This window comes from Aethina tumida, chromosome 6, assembly GCF_024364675.1.
Source record: "Aethina tumida isolate Nest 87 chromosome 6, icAetTumi1.1, whole genome shotgun sequence".
NCBI classification, from domain to species: Eukaryota; Metazoa; Arthropoda; class Insecta; order Coleoptera; family Nitidulidae; genus Aethina; species Aethina tumida.
The window spans coordinates 11192832-11212482 of record NC_065440.1 but is presented as its reverse complement, the minus strand read 5'-3'; the positions used below and the strand labels follow the sequence as shown (position 1 = coordinate 11212482).

The 19651-nt window shown below is 27.3% G+C and overlaps 1 protein-coding gene and 1 long non-coding RNA gene across 3 annotated transcripts; one reads left to right on the top strand and one right to left on the bottom strand.

Moving 5' to 3' along the window:
* Nucleotides 1–1436: 1436 nt before the first annotated feature.
* LOC109608062 (uncharacterized) lies at nt 1437–13487 on the top strand. Of its 2 annotated transcripts, XM_049968512.1 has the most exons (6): nt 1437–1499; nt 8494–8671; nt 8734–9206; nt 12774–12822; nt 12877–12972; nt 13028–13487. In XM_049968512.1, the coding sequence occupies exons 1-6, from the start codon at nt 1485–1487 to the stop codon at nt 13138–13140; spliced, it is 924 nt and encodes a 307-aa protein (XP_049824469.1). In that variant the 5' UTR covers nt 1437–1484; the 3' UTR covers nt 13141–13487. The 2 variants fall into 2 exon arrangements, with proteins under 2 accessions (XP_049824469.1, XP_049824470.1); XM_049968513.1 differs by lacking the exon at nt 12877–12972 and having other exon boundaries at nt 12774–12823; nt 13041–13487.
* A 5547-nt stretch (nt 13488–19034) lies between these two features.
* On the bottom strand, nt 19035–19647 carry LOC109606987 (uncharacterized). Its single transcript, XR_002192143.2, has 3 exons — nt 19540–19647; nt 19414–19484; nt 19035–19349 (listed from the first exon to the last, which is right to left on the bottom strand). It is a non-coding gene; the product is annotated as an uncharacterized LOC109606987 (long non-coding RNA).
* Nucleotides 19648–19651: the final 4 nt, after the last annotated feature.

Below are 19651 nucleotides of genomic sequence, written 5' to 3'. Positions count from 1 at the left end.
CATCCCATGCTCTTGAAGTAAAGTACACATCGGTACCACAAAACGTTCAATAGGTACTAGGATTAAGGAACACAAACGAAACCGCAAACTAGGACAATCAGACAAGTCTGCTGAAGCTGAACATGCACTGTTAGATGGAAATCATAAGATAAAATTCCAACAAACACAATTGCTTGCCTCGACAACTGGATATCACAAGAGAATGATTAGGAAAGCAATTGAAATCCATAAACACGGAAACAACTTCAACAGACAAGAGGAAGCATTGAAGCTGGATAAAATATGGACACCAGTGCTCAAAAACACCAAAATCTCTAAGCAGATAACAACGGCCAACGAACAGAACGAAATTTCTAGAACATCAGTTGTCTAAGTTGTCAATCAGATGTGAAAGTTATACGAACCAAGTCAGACCTCTGAAGATGTTGGCCACTCGTGCTAGGGAAACGTCAGGAAATAATTCCAACACATGTCAATCCATAAACTCGAATAACTATAGATATATATTTATTTATTATTGTGTCTATTTAAAGTTAATTTTGTTGGACATAAATAAAATTTATTATGAGTACCACCCCCATAAACTTCGGTGGTACATGGTGTATTTACTCCCCTTTATTAAATTATTAAAAAAAATCTAAAATCTTTGATATTTTGTTTCCAAAATTTAATCGTTTATTCCTTGTTTCATCAAAACGATATTAAATTTGAACATCCCCTTCTTTGTGATGCAATGTCTTTGTCACTGTGTATACTAATACAGATATTTAGGTGTTATGGGTATCAAAATTAAGTTAAATGTTTTCTAACAACAAATTAATATAAATTATAACACATAGAAACTTAAAAGTGTTAATATAGATGCTAATTTTATTATAAATATGGTAAAACCATAATAATTACAAATATCTATTATAAAAAATACCATTATTTATTTTACGTTAAAAATATTTTCATTAGCTTTTATTTAGTTGAATTTTATGTAAATTTAAAAATAAATAATTAAATCATCAGTAAATATAAATAATATTCCTTTTCATAAACTAATTTAATGTACTTTATGTGTCTAATTAAATTGTGGACAATATTTTTAATAAAAAATTACTATAAAACATTTCCAGTTAATTAAAGTGCAGCAAGAAACACGTTTATAACGAAGTGCTAATTAATTTCTGACATGTAATCTCCTATGTAGAACGAATCGAAACCAAAAACTTCATAAGCATCAAATCATACAATTTTTTTTTTGCTTCGTGTGCACTCATCATCGTCCGCCATTTAACATTTGAACTTTCCGATAGCGCACGGTAAAAGTGATGTTTTTCCGGGGACGAAGTGAATGGTAACCCGGTGCCGTGGCATCTTTGTGGCGGCGCGACGTCGACGGCACCGCGTACCGGCGATGGTAGGGAACGTCTATTTAAACCGGGGACGGATCTAACGCATGCATCATTCACATTGTGGTCTATAGTGCAGTGGTTGATATGAGGCCTTTTGTGGTATGTACCCAACTAACTAACAGACTATGCTGCTACATTTTATTTTTTGTTTGTCCTTTGCCTTAACATAATTTTGTGACAGTGGTACTTCGATGGGTTGGATTAACGGTTGTACTTTGAAGTGACTGGGAGTTGTAAATTTTTTTTAGTGTGAAGTCCGGACCAAATGATTCAATGTTGTGTATCAAAGAAAATTAATTTTTTAACGATTTAAACGTATTATATTAAAATTTAAAAATTATTTTCGTCAATCAGTTGTTATTCTTTCATGTTTTTGTATATTTTATTTTAGTTTTCTTGGACAAAATTGGTACCACCATAGTTTCAAAATAATCAGTAAGACGCCCAATTGTACTTAAAATTAAAATTAAAAAAAAAAATTGGTTATTGGTAATATTTTAGTAAAAAGATTTATTATTTGAAACAAAAGACTTTTTTGAGTAGTTGTAATTTAATTTAACAATATAAATAAATTAATTTAATATTTTTGTAGTATTAAATTGTATAAAAGAGAAATTTTATATTAAAATTTTAATTAAAGCAACTTATCGAATATTTCTATATAAGGTATTTTTTATTATTCAATGATTTGTCTCTACCTTTGAAGGAAATATTTTCCTTTAAGTACATTTTCTGGCTGAATTTGGTAGTTGAAGAAATACAACTTATGTTATATTATAATTATTTTTATAATACTATTGAATGCTAAAATATTGCTATAATATAACAATAAATATAAAATACAATATTTTTTAATATTAAATTATTTGTTTCTAATTTTGAAGGAAGTACATTTCCTGGTAATTTTTTTTTTTTACTAAAAGAGACAACATATATTATATAATAACTTCCTTTTGATAATTAAAATTTACTCTTAAAACATGAAAATAAATAAAAGAAAATATTATTTTTTATTGTTAAATTATTCTCCTCTATTTTTGAAGGATATATATTCCTTTAAGTACTTTTTCTGGTTAAATTTTGGAGAAGTAGCACAGCATATATTACACTATAATTTACTTTAGATGATTAAAATTTTGCTTTTAAAAGGCCATATTAAATGTAGAATACAGTATTTTGGTTGTTAAATTATTTGTTTCTAACTTTGAAGGGAATATGTTCCTTTAAGGACATTTCCTGGTTAAGTTCTGAAGTATATGAGACACAATATATATATTCTTATAATTTACTTTTGATGTTTACAATTTTACTTTCAAAGCAACATAATAAAAATAAAATACAGCATTTTTATTGTCAAATTATTTGTCTCTATCTCTGAAGAATATGTTTCTTTAAATACATTTCCTGTATAAATTTTGTAGAAGTGGAACAACATATTTTATACTATAATTTACTTTTAATGAATAAAATTTTGCATTTAAAACGCTATATTAAATATAGAATACAGTATTTTGGTTGTTAAATTATTTGTTTCTAACTTTGAAGGGAATATGTTCCTTTAAGGACATTTCCTGGTTAAGTTTTGAAGTATATGAGACACAACATGTATTTTCTTATAATTTACTTTTGATGTTTACAATTTTACTTTCAAAGCAACATAATAAAAATAAAATACAGCATTTTTATTGTCAAATTATTTGTCTCTATCTTTGAAGAAAATGTATTTCTTTAAGTACATTTCCTGACTAAATTTTGTAGAAGAAGTGGAACAACATATATTATACCATAATTCACTTTAGCTGTATAAAATTTTGCTTTTAAAACGCTATATTAAATATAGAATACAGTATTTTGGTTGTTAAATTATTTGTTTCGAACTTTGAAGGGAATATGTTCCTTTAAGGACATTTCCTGGTTAAGTTTTGAAGTATATGAGACACAATATATATTTTCTTATAATTTACTTTTGATGTTTACAATTTTACTTTCAAAACAACATAATAAAAATAAAATACAGCATTTTTATTGTCAAATTATTTGTCTCTATCTCTGAAGAATATGTGTTTCTTTAAATACATTTCCTGTCTAAATTTTGTAGAAGAAGTGGAACAACATATATTATACAATAATTTACTTTAGATGAATAAAATTTTGCTTTTAAAACGCTAAATTAAATATAGAATACAGTATTTTGGTTGTTAAATTATTTGTTTCTAACTTTGAAGGGAATATGTTCCTTTAAGGACATTTCCTGGTTAAGTTTTGAAGTATATGAGACACAACATGTATTTTCTTATAATTTACTTTTGATGTTTACAATTTTACTTTCAAAGCAACATAATAAAAATAAAATACATCATTTATATTGTCAAATTATTTGTCTCTATCTTTGAAGAAAATGTGTCTCTTTAAGTACATTTCCTGACTAAATTTTGTAGAAGAAGAGGAACAACATATATTACACTATAATTTACTTTAGATGATTAAAATTTTGCTTTTAAAAGGCCATATTAAATGTAGAATACAGTATTTTGGTTGTTAAATTATTTGTTTCTAACTTTGAAGGGAATATGTTCCTTTAAGGACATTTTCTGGTTAAGTTTTGAAGTATATGAGACACAACATGTATTTTCTTATAATTTACTTTTGATGTTTACAATTTTACTTTCAAAGCAACATAATAAAAATAAAATACAGCATTTTTATTGTCAAACTATTTGTCTCTGTCTTTGAAGAAAATGTGTTTCTTTAAATACATTTTCTGTCTAAATTTTGTAGAAGAAGTGGAGCAACATATATTATACTATAATTTACTTTAGATGAATAAAATTTTGTTTGTAAAACGTTGTATTAAATATAGAATACAGTATTTTGGTTGTTAAATTATTTATTTCTAACTTTGAAGGGAATATGTTCCTTTAAGGACATATCTTGATTAAATTTTGAAGTATATGAGACACAATATATATTTTATTATAATTTACTTTTGATGTTTACATTTTTACTTTCAAAGCAACATAATAAAAATAAAATACAGCATTTTTATTGTCAAACTATTTGTCTCTGTCTTTGAAGAAAATGTGTTTCTTTAAACACATTTCCTGACTAAATTTTGTAGAAGAAGTGGAACAACATATATTATACTATAATTTACTTTAGATGAATAAAATTTTGCTTGTAAAACGTTGTATTAAATATAGAATACAGTATTTTGGTTGTTAAATTATTTGTTTATAACTTTGAAGGGAATATGTTCCTTTAAGGACATTTCTTGATTAAATTTTGAAGTATATGAGTACAATATATATTTTATTATAATTTACTTTTGATGTTTACATTTTTACTTTCAAAGCAACATAATAAAAATAAAATACAGCATTTTTATTGTCAAACTATTTGTCTCTGTCTTTGAAGAAAATGTGTTTCTTTAAATACATTTTCTGTCTAAATTTTGTAGAAGAAGTGGAACAACATATATTATACTATAATTTACTTTAGATGAATAAAATTTTGCCTTTAAAACGCCACATTAAATATAGAATACAGTATTTTTGTTATTAAATATTTGTTTCTAACTTTGAAGGAAATATGTTCCTTTAAGGACATTTTCTGGTTAAATTTTGAAGTATATGAGACACAATATATATATTCTTATAATTTACTTTTGTTGTTACTTATTTTACTTTAAAATAATAAATAAAAAACAGTATTTTTTGTTGTTAAATTATTTGTCAGTATATTTGAAAGATATTTATTTATTTAATTACATCTTTTGCCAAATTTTAACTAACTTTCCTTATTATTTCTGAATTTACCGTTAACAGTAATTACGTAAAATTAGTAAAATTGTGAGTAAAACATAAACACATAACAATAAGCATAAATTTCAAATGTTATCAAATTAAAAATTACAAAACATGAAACCAGAATCCTTTTAGCACCCACCACCTCCCACGCACGTTGTCGCAACGGACCAGAATTTCCCCCATTAACACCGCCATTCCCACAACCGACACTAATTAAATCATCTCGACACCGCGAAACCGTGAGAAGACAACAATCGAAACTTGTGCAACCACAATGCAACATTCAAAATGTTATAATAACAGTTTCCGTTTAGGCGTCGCGGAAACTCGGACAATTGCTTGCCAGTTAGTGCCGCGAGAATTTCTTCTTGACCTTAGAGAAATGCGGCCCACGACCTCCGCGATGTGTGCCCGCGTCCCCGTGAAAGTGAAGATTCCATTTCTAACGCACAGACAAGACATTGTGCGATGCAAATCGTTTCGGTCATATGTTGTTGGTTAATTAATGAGCTGGTTAATTATTATGGTCGATTGTAAAAATGGATTTTTGATTAAATGGGAAGAGGAAATGTCGTAGATTATCAAGGAAATGATAAATGTTAATGGAACAATAAAGTTTTTAATGTTTCTTCCTTTTGTCTTAGCTGTTGTTGATGGAGCTAAGAATTAATTGTAGTACCTTTAGAGTACTTGATCAGCTTTGGTACTACTTAATGTTGTCATACATGATCCAAAAATGATAAATTTCTAAAGTAAGATAATATTTTTATAAGTCAAATTTGATAAATTACAAAAGCAAGACTACAAATTGATTGTAGTACCATTGGAACTTAAAATCTACTCAAGAACTCAAAATAATAAATAATGAAGAAAAACAGCACGAATCTATTGCAGTACTTGATCAGCTTTAAACCTATTTAGAATTGATTGTAGTACCACTGAAACTTTTTATAATCTCTCAAATTAATAAATGTTGAAGTAGAATTGTCTCTCCATGTTTCAAAATTAGTTAATTTCTAAAGTAAAAACAATAAATATTCAATTGTAGTACTTGATCACCTTTAGATCTATTTAAAGTCTTGTTTGATGAGACAAATTTTATAAACTACCAAAGTAAGACTCTAAGAATTGATTGTAGTACCACTGGGAATTTTTTAAAATCTTCTCATGTTCTAAAATTAATAAATGTTGAAATAGAATTGTCTCTTCACGATACAAAATTAGTTATTTCCTGAAGTAAAAACATTAAATATTCAATTGTAGTACTTGACCAGCTTTAGGTCTATTTAAAGTCTTGTTTGATGAGTTTAATTTGATAAATTACCAAAGTGAGACTCTAAGAATTGATTGTAGTACCACTGGAACTTTTTAAAATCTTCTCCTGTTCTAAATTTAATAAATGTTGAAGTAGAATTGTCTCTCCATGATTCAAAATTAGTTAATTCCTGAAGTAAAATCAATAAATATTCAACAGTAATACTTGATCACTTTTATATCTATTTAAAGTCTTGTTTGATAAGTCAAATTTGATAAACTATCAAAGTAAGACTCTAAGAATTGATTGTAGTACCACTGGGAACTTTTTAAAACCTTCTCGTGTACTAAAATTAATAAATGTTGATGTAGAATTGTCACTCCATGATTTAAAATTAGTTAACTTCTAAAGCAAAAACAATAAATATTCAACAGTAGTACTTGATCACCTTTAGATCTATTTAAAGTCTTGTTTGATAAGTCAAATTTGATAAACTATCAAGTAAGACTCTAAGAATTGATTGAAGTACCACTGGGAACTTTTTAAAATCTTCTCTTGTACTAAAATTAATAAATGTTGAAGTAGAATTGTCACTCGATGATTCAAAATTAGTTAATTTCTGAAGTAAAAACAATAAATATTCAACTGTAGTACTTGATCACCTTTAAATCTATTTAAAGTCTTGTTTGATGAGTCAATTTTGATAAACTACCAAATTAAGACTCTATGGATTGATTGTAGTACCACTTGGAACCTTTAAAACTCTTTTCATGTTTTAAAATTAATAAATGTTGAAGTAGAATTGTCTCTCCATGATTCAAAATTAGCTAATTTCGAAAGTAAAAACAATAAATATTCAACTGTAGTACTTGATCACCTTTATTTAAATCTATTTAAAGTCCTGTTTGATGAGTCGAATTTGATAAACTACCAAAGTAAGACTCTAGAAATTGATTGTAGTACCACTGAAACTTTTTAAAATCTCCTCATGTACTAAAATTAATAAATATTGATGTAGAATTGTCATTCCATGATTCAACAGTTGATCACTTTTAGATCTATTTAAAACCTTGTTTGATTAGTCAAATTTGATAAACTACCAAAGTAAGACTCTAAGAATTGATTGTACTACCACTGGGAACTTTTTAAAATCTCCTCATGTACTAAAATTAATAAATATTGATGTAGAATTGTCAAAATTAGTTAATTTCTAAAGTAAAAACAATAAATATTCAACTATAGTACTTGATCATCTTTAAATCTATTTAAAGTCTTGTTTGAAAAGTCAAATTTGATAAACTACCAAAGTAAAGTCTCTAAGAATTGATTGTAGTACCACTGGAACTTTTTAAAATCTTCTCTTGTTTTAAAATTAATAAATGTTGAAGTAGAATTGTCTCTCCATGATTCAAAATTAGTTAATTTCTAAAGTAAAAACAATAAACTGTAGTACTTGATCACCTTTAGATATATTTAAAAATTTGCTTGATAGATCTTTCAAATGATCAGCTTTAGAACTAATAATAATTTTCTTTTCACTATTCAAAATTGGCAAAGTACACACAATAAGTATTCAACTATAGTACTTGGTCACCTTTAAGTATATTTAAAATCTTGTTAGATGAGTCAAATTTGATAAATTACCAAAGTAAGACTGTAAGAATTGATTGTAGTACCTTTGAAATTTTGGATGTGAAAAAGCAAGAATCCATTATATTGTAGTACTAGCTTTAGGTGTATTTAAATTTGTCATTACATAATCAAAAATTAGTAAATTTCTAAAGCAAAATAATAAATGTTTATATGTTGTACTTGATCACTTTTAGGTTTATTTAAAGTACCAAGAATTCATAATAGTACTCGTTCAGCTAAAAGTTGATTGTAATAATTAATGAGCAGGTTAATTATAATAGTCGAATGTTGGAATTGGATTTTTGATTAAGCGGGAAGAGGAAATGTTATATAGTACATTAAGAAAATGTTAAATGTCAGTGTAACAACAAAATTTTTAATATTCCTTCTTCTTTTCTAGTTGTTGTCCACGTTGGTGGCGCTGGCGAGCGCCAGACCTGAAGCCGGCTACAGTTACAGCCCGCCGAGCAGCTCGTACGGAGCACCATCCGGCGGTGGAGGCGGCGGCGGCTTCGGCGGCAGCGGCATAGGCGGCGGCTTCGGCGGTGGCGGCCACGGAGGCGGCGGCGGCGGCGGAGGTAACACCCCCCTCAATCCACAACTCCCCACAACGAATTAATCACCTCAATTACCCCCACAGGTGGATTCGGAGGAGGCGGCGGCGGCGGCTTCGGCGGCGGTTTCGGCGGCACCGGCGGAGGCGGCGGCTTTGGCGGCGGCGGCTTCGGTGGCGGAATCGGCGGTGGATTCGGAGGCGGCGGCGGCGGTGGCGGCGGATTCGGTGGCGGATTCGGCGGCGGCTTCGGCGGCGGTACCACCATCCAGAAGCACATCTACGTGCACGTGCCGCCACCGGAACCCGAGGAGTTCAGGCCGCAGAGACCGATCTCCGTCGGCCAGGCCCAGAAGCACTACAAGATCATCTTCATCAAGGCCCCAAGCGCGCCCACGCCGACCGCCCCGGTCATCCCCGTCCAGCCTCAGAACGAGGAGAAGACGCTGGTCTACGTGTTGGTTAAGAAGCCGGAAGAACAGCCGGACATCGTCATCCCGACGCCGGCACCGACTCAGCCAAGCAAGCCGGAAGTCTACTTCATCAGATACAAGACTCAGGTTAGTGACGGACGGCGTGGCGGGTGAAATTTTCGCGGCGGGCTTTCGATTATTTTATTCTCTCGTGATTTGAACAAACAACAGACTGTCGGTCGCGGAGAGAAAGCATATTGTAATCAACCGTTTTACCCACACACATCGAAGTTCATGGATAAGTCGATACTCTTCGGTACGGATTCACTTTCTGGCGTATTTTTTCCAGGCTTTTGTCGGAGACAATTGCACTTTCTCTAATCTCATCTTCCTGCAAACTAATTGTCGATGGAATCTCACACACGTAATGGCCGTACGACCATTTTAAGCTAACTAGCAGTAATACAGCCTAATATGCTGGTTACTTTCACTGTTTATAAATTTGCCTATTATAGTACCTGATCATCTTTACAATTATACAAAAAACTGTTCTTTATTGTGATGAAAATGAAGCAATAACTATTTAATTTTATTGCTTCCTTAACTTTAAAAGTCGTAGAAATTCTTAGAAATACTTGAAGCTTTACGAGCCGCAGATGACAAATGACTTAAATCAACCGGTACAAATGAATGGTGGTACTTGGCCACTTTTAGAAAGTTTTGAAGTCCTCTTTTCATAAGATAAAAATAACAAATTATTCATTCATGTAACGCAATGAAATTTAAATCTAGTACTTGATTTTCAATATTACTGTTTAGGAATATTTAATAATTCGTTGTAGTACTGGATTCTCTTTAGATCTAACTATTTATTGTGAAGCAAATTAAGTAAAATTTATAGTGCCAAGAATTGATTGTAGTATCATTAGAACATTTTTAAAATATTCTCATGGACAAGAATCTGTTATAGTACTTGATCATCTTTAGAATTATTTAGATTTAGATTAGATTTGTATTGATTCAAAATTAACAAAATTCTGAAGTAAAAACAATAAATATCCAACTGTAGTATCTGATCATGTTTTTGATAAAGCTCCAAAGTAAAATGGCATGAATTAATTGTAGTACCATTGGAAAATTTTTAAAATATTCTTATAAACTCAACATATTAATTAATAAAGTAAAACAACAAGAATATATTATAGTACTTGAACAGCTTTAGAACTACTTTAGAATTAACTTTTATTGATTCAAAATTAATAAATTTCTGAAGTAAAAGCACTAAATATGCAACTGTAGTACTTGATCATCTTTAGGTATATTTAAAGTCCTGTTTGATGAGTCAAATTTGATAAATTACCAAAGTAAAATTCCATGAATTGATTGTAGTACCATTGGATCTTTTTATAATGTTCACATGAACTCAAAACAAGAAATATTGAAGTAAAACAACAAGAATCTTAATATTTGGTACTTGATCAGATTTAGAATTATCTTTTATTGATTCAAAATTAATAAATTTCTGAAGTAAAAACAATAAATATCCAACTGCAGTACTTGATCATCTATTCTATCTATCTTCTTCTATCTATCTATTTAAAGTCTTGTTTGATGAATCAAATTTGATAAAGTACCAAAGTAAAATGCCATGAATTGATTGTAGTACCATTGGAACCTTTTCAAAATGTTCTCATAAACTCAAAACAATAAATATTGAATTAAATCAACAAGAAAATATTATAGTACTTGATCAGCTTTAGAACTATTTAGAATTATCTTTTATTGATTCAGAATTAACAAATTTCTGAAGTAAAAACAATAAATATCCAACTGTAGTCTTGATCATCTTTAAGTCTATTTAAAGTCTTATTTCAAGAGTCAAATTTGATAAATTACCAAAGTAAAATGCCATAAATTGATTGTAGTACGATTGGAACCTTTTTAAAATATTCTCAATAACTCAAAATATTAAATATTGAAATAAAACAATAATCTGTTAAAGTACTTTATCAATTTTAGAACTATTTAGAATTATCTTTTATTGATTCAAAATTAATAAATTTCTGAAGTAAAAACAATAAATATCCAATTGTAATAATTGATCATCTTTAAGTATATTTAGTCTTGTTTCAAGAGTCAAATTTGATAAATTACCAAAGTAAAATACCATAAATTGATTGTAGTACCATTGGAACCTTTTTGAAATATTCTCAAGAAGTCAAAATATTAAATATTGAAATAAAAAAGAATCTGTTATAGTACTTGATCAGCTTTAGAACTATTTAGAATTATCTTTTACATATTCAAAATTAACAAATTTCTGTAGTTAAACCAATAAATATTCATCTGTAGTACTTGATCATATTTAGATCTATTTAATGTCATGTTTTATGAGTCAGATTTGATAAATTACCAAAGTAAAATGTCATGAATTGATTATAGTACCATGAGAACCATTTAAAAATATTTCAAGAACTCAAAATAATAAAAATTGAAGTAAATCAACAAGAATATATTATAGTACAGTATAGTAACTTTAGAACTATTTGGAATTATTTTGACAACAAATATCCAACTGTAGTACTTGATCATCTTTAGGCTTATTTAAAGTCTTGTTGGAATAGTCAAATTTTATAAATTACCAAATTAAAATGCCATGCATTGATTTTAGTACCATTGGAACCTTTTTAAAACCTTCTTATGATCTCAAAATAATAAATACTGAAGTAAAGCAGCATTCATTACAGTACTTCAGTTTTAGAACCATTTAGAATTTTGTTTGTATGATCCAAAATTTGAATATTCTTAAGGTAACAACATAAATATTCAATCTAGTACTCACTACGTCACTTTTATACCTATTTAAAGTTTTTTCTAATAAATCAGATCGAAATAAAACAGTATGGTACTTTTAGATATTCTTCTTATGAACAAATTGAAATAAAGTAGTAAGAATTTATTATATTATCTTATGAGTCTGAATGAACAAAGTAAAACAATTAAGATTAATTAATTGTGGTAATTAAAATCTTCTCATGACCCAAAAAGGCAAAGTTCTGAACTAAAACAGTACTATAAATCTTTTCCAATTAATTATTAGAAAATAAAATTCTTTATACAGCCAAATTAACTTAACAGCTTTTCACAGCTAAAAATGACAATTTATTAAGGTAAAACAATTAATCATTAATCCTTAATTAGTATTGTCTTTTAAGATTTGATTTATGGTACTTTACTTTTTTCATCAACTTTCTCTCCTAACGTTAAACGACAGTAGGATTGTTAGTGTTTGTGTTGGTAATTATTAATTAGACTCCGGTAATTACCGACTTGTGGGTTCCAAGCAGGATGTTTGTATTTCCAATTTGTGGGTTTAAATTGTTTTATTTATTGTTGTAATATTACTTTTCAATTTGTGGGATTCCCAAAATTGTCCAGTTCCTTCATAAAGTTTATTGACATTAATCATTCCAGATTTAGCCAAACATGCAACGACAATTTGTGTGTAATTGGACCTAATGATGATCTTTAGTGCCAAATTACATTATATCATATTTTCAAGATGCAATAGAGAAAGTAAATTACAACAAATTAATCTTCCATGTAACACAACACAATCCCAAACCTGAAATTATGGTTCTGTACAATCAAAGATTGTTCCCAGATAATTTCATTCATTCATTATTGCTAATGATGGTTGTTTTTTATTTGCAGAAGGCTGCCGGAGGCGGCGGCGGCGGCTTCGGCGGCGGCATCGGCGGAGGTAAGCTATACCGACACCTCAAAACGTTCCTCCACAAACTCAAACTTATTTCAGGCATCGGCGGCGGAATTGGCGGCGGCATTGGCGGCGGTATCGGCGGCGGAATCGGAGGTGGAATCGGCGGCGGCATCGGCGGCGGCATTGGAGGAGGTAACACCCCACACCCAACCCCCCAATAGGCAAAACTAACCCCCCCTAATTTCAGGACACGGCGGCGACATCGGCGGCGGCATTGGCGGCGGTCACGGCGGCGGCGGCGGCGGTGGCGGCGGCATCTCCGGCAGCTACGGCCCGCCCGGCAAGTCCGGCCCGTACTGATCGACGTAACGAGTACCTCGACCCGCTCCGGCGCCCGGACCGGGTCACAACGCAATGCTGCAATGGTGATCCGCGGATCCACCGTCCGTCTACCCGCGTAACGGACACGGTGGGTCTGTCTCTTTATTTCGTAAGGCGGCGGCGCGACGCGGCCGAGGCCGGCACCCTCTGTCCCAAGACTAAAAAAATGTTCGCCGTATCAAATTGGGGGAGGTCGGGCTCGCCGTCCACGTCGCCGTTTTATTTTCTCTTTTTGTAAATATCGTGCAATAAATATTATGTTTTTATATTATATATTTTTGTATATTTTAATGAATACGGTGACAAATAAATGTATTTTTAGTATACCTCCACTTGTTTCATTTCGGGTTCAGTACGGTACTGCTTGTTGGAGCGGCCGTGAAAGTACTCATCACATTACTGACCTATTGCCTTTAGTGGTTTATTAAAATTCACGCAGTTCGAATAGAGATTCGGTAATTGGCAATTTGCCATCGAACATGTGGTAAATGGATGCAACTGCGATTGCCTAATTACACCATTACCACTTAAATTGTTAGTTTGTTTGAGTTTAATAGTTTAGAAAGTAATTCTTTATTGTGTCGATAAATTAATAAATAGTGAGAAATATTTGAAATCTGGGTTTAATGGCGAAGGAGAAACTTAAGATGAGATTATAATTTTCAATTATTGTCAAATGTAATCAGTTCTGTGTCTACTTTTATAAAAATGTGGGAATGAAAATAAATTAAGTAGTTTTTTGTGGTAGAGAAATTACCCACTTTAATTATTAAAGTAGGCTTCATTATATTATCATTTATAAATTTTATTTAATATAGTGATCAGGGTAAAATTAAATACTTAATGTCATATTATTTTAACACGTCATAAAACAATATATATTAATTTATTATATATTATATTTATACATTCATATACTTTGTACTTCTTATAGATAATATTTACCTTAAAAGTCGAAAATGGGACATTAAGTCTCATAATTTATATAAAAAGGATACCAAAATTACTAATATTATTATTAAATTACTGATTTCTGATTAAATAAAAATTTAAAAAATATTTTTAAATTCCAACTATCAAATTTACATTAAAGCCAAATTATTTATAATTTATATTAAAATTCAATAAAAACTATTAATGTATTATAGAAATATTGACTATTTATTAAATTTCAACATCATAACGTTCGGAAATTTTTAATTATTGTCAAATGTAATCCGTTCTGTATCTACTTTTATAAAAATGTGTGAATGAAAATAAATTAAGTAGTTTTTTGTGGAAGGAGAAATTACCCACGTAAATTATTAAAGTAGGAGTTATTATATTATAATTTATAAATTTTACCTAATTTAGTGATTAATGTAAAATTAAATACTTAATGTCTAATTTACCCATCTACATGTCATATTATTTTAACACGTCATAAAACAATTTATATTAATTTATTATATATTATATTTATGCATTCATATACTTTGTACTTCTTATAGATAATATTTACCTTAAAAGTCGAAAATGGGACATTAAGTCTCATAATTTATATAAAAAGGATATCAAAATTACTAATATTATTATTAAATTAATGATTTCTGATTAAATAAAAATTTAAAAAATATTTTTAAATTGTGAATTAAGTTCTACTTACTTCTAACTATCAAATTTACATTAATACCAAATTATTTATATTTTATATTAAAAATCAATAAAAACTACAGATGTATTAGAGAAATATTGACTTTTTATTAATTTTCAACATCATAACGTTCGGAAATTTTCAATTATTGTCAAATGTAATCCGTTCTGTATCTACTTTTATAAAAATGTGTGAATGAAAATAAATTAAGTAGTTTTTTGTGGAAGGAGAAATTACCCACGTAAATTATTAAAGTAGGAGTTATTATATTATAATTTATAAATTTTACCTAATTTAGTGATTAATGTAAAATTAAATACTTAATGTCTAATTTACCCATCTACATGTCATATTATTTTAACACGTCATAAAACAATTTATATTAATTTATTATATATTATATTTATACATTCATATACTTTGTACTTCTTATAGATAATATTTACCTTAAAAGTCGAAAATGGGACATTAAGTCTCATAATTTATATAAAAAGGATATCAAAATTACTAATATTATTATTAAATTAATGATTTCTGATTAAATAAAAATTTAAAAAATATTTTTAAATTGTGAATTAAGTTCTACTTACTTCTAACTATCAAATTTACATTAATACCAAATTATTTATATTTTATATTAAAAATCAATAAAAACTACAGATGTATTAGAGAAATATTGACTTTTTATTAATTTTCAACATCATAACGTTCGGAAATTTTCGGTTATTGTCAAATGTAATCCATTCTATACATTCTATAATTTTATAAAAATGTTTGAATGAAAATAAATTAAGTAGTTTTTTGTGGAAATAGAAATTACCCACTTAAATTATTAAAGTATGAGTTATTATATTATAATTTATAAATTTTATTTAATATAGTGATTAATGTAAAATAAAATACTTAATGTCTAATTTACCCATCTACATGTCATATTATTTTAAAACATCATAAAACAATTTAACAACAATAATTTATTATATATTATGTTTATATTCTCATATACTTTGAACTTCTTATAAATAATATTTACCTTAAAAGCCAAAAATGGGACATTAAGTCTCATAATTTATATAAAAAGGATTCCAAAATTACTAATTTATTATTAAATTAATGATTTTTGATTAAATAAAAAATTTAAAAAATATTTTTAAATTGTGAATTAAGTTCTACTTACTTCTAAATATCAAATTTACATTAATGCCAAATTATTTATAATTTATATTAAAATTCAATAAAAACTACTAATGTATTATGGAAATATTGACTCTTTATTAAATTTCAACATCATAACGTTCTGAAATTCCCACAAGAATATTTTTAGATCGTGAGATAAGATAAATAATTTTAATATCTCAAAAGAAAAATCAAATTTATTATTTTTATTATAATATTATGTTATATATATATAGAAAATATTTCTTTCACAAAATAATTGGGTTTAGTTAGAAACAAAATATGACACATTAAATTATTTAATTATTACAGTTATTATAAAAAATATACAAAAACTATTAATTTATTATTGATATACTGTTTTTTGATTAAATTTCATAAACCCAACGTCACCTATGAATTAAATTAGATAAACAAATTAATTTAACATTTTATAAAAATTCATATTGATTATTTTATTAATTTACTTATCTTAATGTAAAATTATTTTTTTATTTATATAAAATATTCATATTTATTACGTTGAAGTGTTCATAATACTTATTAAAACTTAAATTAAAAGTTGGTATCACTGATATTTTTAGTTGTGGTATCATTGATTAGTTAGTTTGTGATGGCGGACTTGGTAACGGAAATAATAAAGTCAGTTCTTATTTTTGCCTCTGAAGTGTAGTTACATTTTTATTTATTTTTCCACTTCATCAATCCGTATTATTTGAAGAAGTAACACCATCTTAAAGCAGACATTGGAGATGGTACCGTTAAGATATTAATTTTATTATAGTTTTACCAAAATTCAGAGATATTTTCAAAAAATGAGACATTAATTTAATATTATTTGTCAAATTATTTTTATATCTAATTTATTTGTATTTTTGTTTAAATAATCCATAATTGTAATTTAAAAAAATATGTAAAGAGTTAATTACTTAAACTACTGACTTTTGGAAATATTCAAAATAATAATAAAAACATAAATATTTTTAATTCTCAGATTAAGTGATCTACATAACCTACTTTAATGTCAAACTATTATAATAGTCATAAAAAGAATTGAAATCGATTGCTCTTTATTAATTGTTAAACATTTTAAACTGTCTTATTATAGTAATAAATCAAAACGTGACATTTAACTATTAAAATTGTCATGTAAAAATATTGTTTACATATACAGAATATTTAGTAATAAGTTAATTTACCCTATTGTCAAATTTGAATTAATACAAATATTTTATAAACAAAACAATTGAATATTAATAATTTTATTTAAGCAATGGGGTAAAAACTAGTTAAGAATTTACAGATTTTATTTATTAATAATAAAATATATAACTACAATAAAAATGATACCTTAAATCGTTCAAACATCATAATTTTCATAAAAAATATACATTAATTAGTGGTGCTGAAAATTGTAACACTTTTTAAACTGTCTTAGTATAATTACAAAACAAAAAGTGGCATTTATTTATTAAAATTTTTATGTAAAAAAGTACGGTTAATTTATCCTAATGTCAAATTTTAATTAATACAAACATTTTATAATAAAATCAATTGAATATTAATAATTTTATTTAAGCAATGGGGTAAAAACTAGTTAAGAATTTACAGATTTATTTATTAATAATAAAATATGTAACTACAATAAAAATGATGCCTTAAATCATTCAAACATCATAATTTTCATAAAAAATATACATTAATTTGTGGTGATGAGAATTGTAACACTTTTTAAACTGCCTTATTATAATTACAAAACAAAAAGTGACATTTATTTATTAAAATGTTTATGTAAAAAAGTAGGGTTAATTTACCATAATGTCAAATTTTAATTAATACATAACATTTTATTAAAAAAGTCAATTGAATAATTTTATTTAACACATTAAATACTTTAGTAATGGTAAATACATACATTTTATAATAAAATCAATTGAATATTAATAATTTTATTTAAGCAATGGGGTAAAAACTAGTTAAGAGTTTTCAGATTTTAATTATTAATAATAAAATATGTAACTACAATAAAAATGATGCCTTAAATCATTCAAACATCATAATTTTCATAAAAAATATACATTAATTTGTGGTGATGAGAATTGTAACACTTTTTAAACTGCCTTATTATAATTACAAAACAAAAAGTGACATTTAATTATTAAAATTTTCATGTAAAAAGTATGGTTAATTTACCCCAATGTCAAATGTTAATTAATACAAACATTTTATCAAAAAAGTTAATTGAATAATTTTATTTAACACATTAAATACTTTAGTAATGGTAAATACAAACATTTTATAAAAAAATCAATTGAATATTAATAATTTTATTTAAGCAATGGGGTAAAAACTAGTTAAGAATTTACAGATTTTATTTATTAATAATAAAATAATAAAAATGATGCCTTAAATCATTCAAACATAATTTTCATAAAACATACACATTAATTGGAGGTGATAAAAATTGTAACACTATTTAAACTGTCTTATTATAATTACAAAACAAAAAGTGACATTTAATTATTAAATTTTTTATGTAAAAAAGTAGGGTTAATTTACCCAAATGTCAAATTTTAATTAATACAAACATTTTATTAAAAAAGTCAATTGAATAATTTTATTAATACATTAAATACATTAGTAATGATAAAAACAGGTTATGAATTTACTATAGATTTTATTTATTAATAATAAAGTAAGAAACTACATTAAAAAATAATCATTTAAACATAATAATTTCCATAAAGATGTACATTAATTGGTGGTGGTGAAAATTGTAACACTTTAAACTTTATTATAATTACATTTAACTAATAAAATTTTCATGGAAAAAATTGTTTACATACACTAGAATATTTTAAGGTTAATTTACTATAATGTCAAATTTTATTTAATATATATATTTTTATAAAAAAAACAATTGAATATTAATAATTTTATTTAATACATTAAATATTTAATAATATTATTTAATACATTAAATACATTAATGATGGTAAAATCATATTATAAATTTATTACAGATTTTATTTATTAATAACCACAATAAAAAAAATACCTTAAATCATTTAAACATTATAATTTTCATAAAAAATACACACATAAATGAATATCACAAACAATATACGTTAAAACATAGTAAAGAAATAAGTTCGTTCATGGAATTCAGCAATATCGATCAAACACGTCTGTCATTTTCACTAACATAGCAACGTCATTAAATACATCAAATCATTTCTCCGTAAACTTCGGCACATCGTGAAGCAAAATGCCAACTTCACCTAGGCCAGATCCGAAGCCAATCAAAGTAGAAGACAAGGAGAAGGATTCGCTCTTCTCCACTGAATCGGCGGATGGTAAGCAAACAAAAAACTTAAAGCTTAAAGAAAATTTCATTCAAATTAAATGGTCCTTGAAATTTTTACCACTAAAGTACCACTTACCTACATTAGGAAAACTGTAAACGGGGAGTTGCTGCTTCCTTTTTACTTCATTGCTGTTATGTTGTATATATCTGAAATAAAGTAACTGTTGGGTACAAAATTATGTTAAGAAAACTTGGTACTTACACCAAAAATAAAAAGCAACGAGCAGCACACCGAAAGCTGCGAACCCGTATGCGTAGTCCATTGTTTGTTGCTTTAAAACAGTAGTACTAAGCAACCGTTGCCATGGTTACGT

Excerpts from the sequence above, each read along its gene's own strand:
- LOC109608062 (XM_049968512.1), top strand. Across the intron at positions 8,672-8,733 it reads AGGCGGCGGCGGCGGCGGAG|GTGGATTCGGAGGAGGCGGC; the intron begins GTAACACCCCCC and ends TTACCCCCACAG. Across the intron at positions 12,823-12,876 it reads CGGCGGCGGCATCGGCGGAG|GCATCGGCGGCGGAATTGGC; the intron begins GTAAGCTATACC and ends AACTTATTTCAG.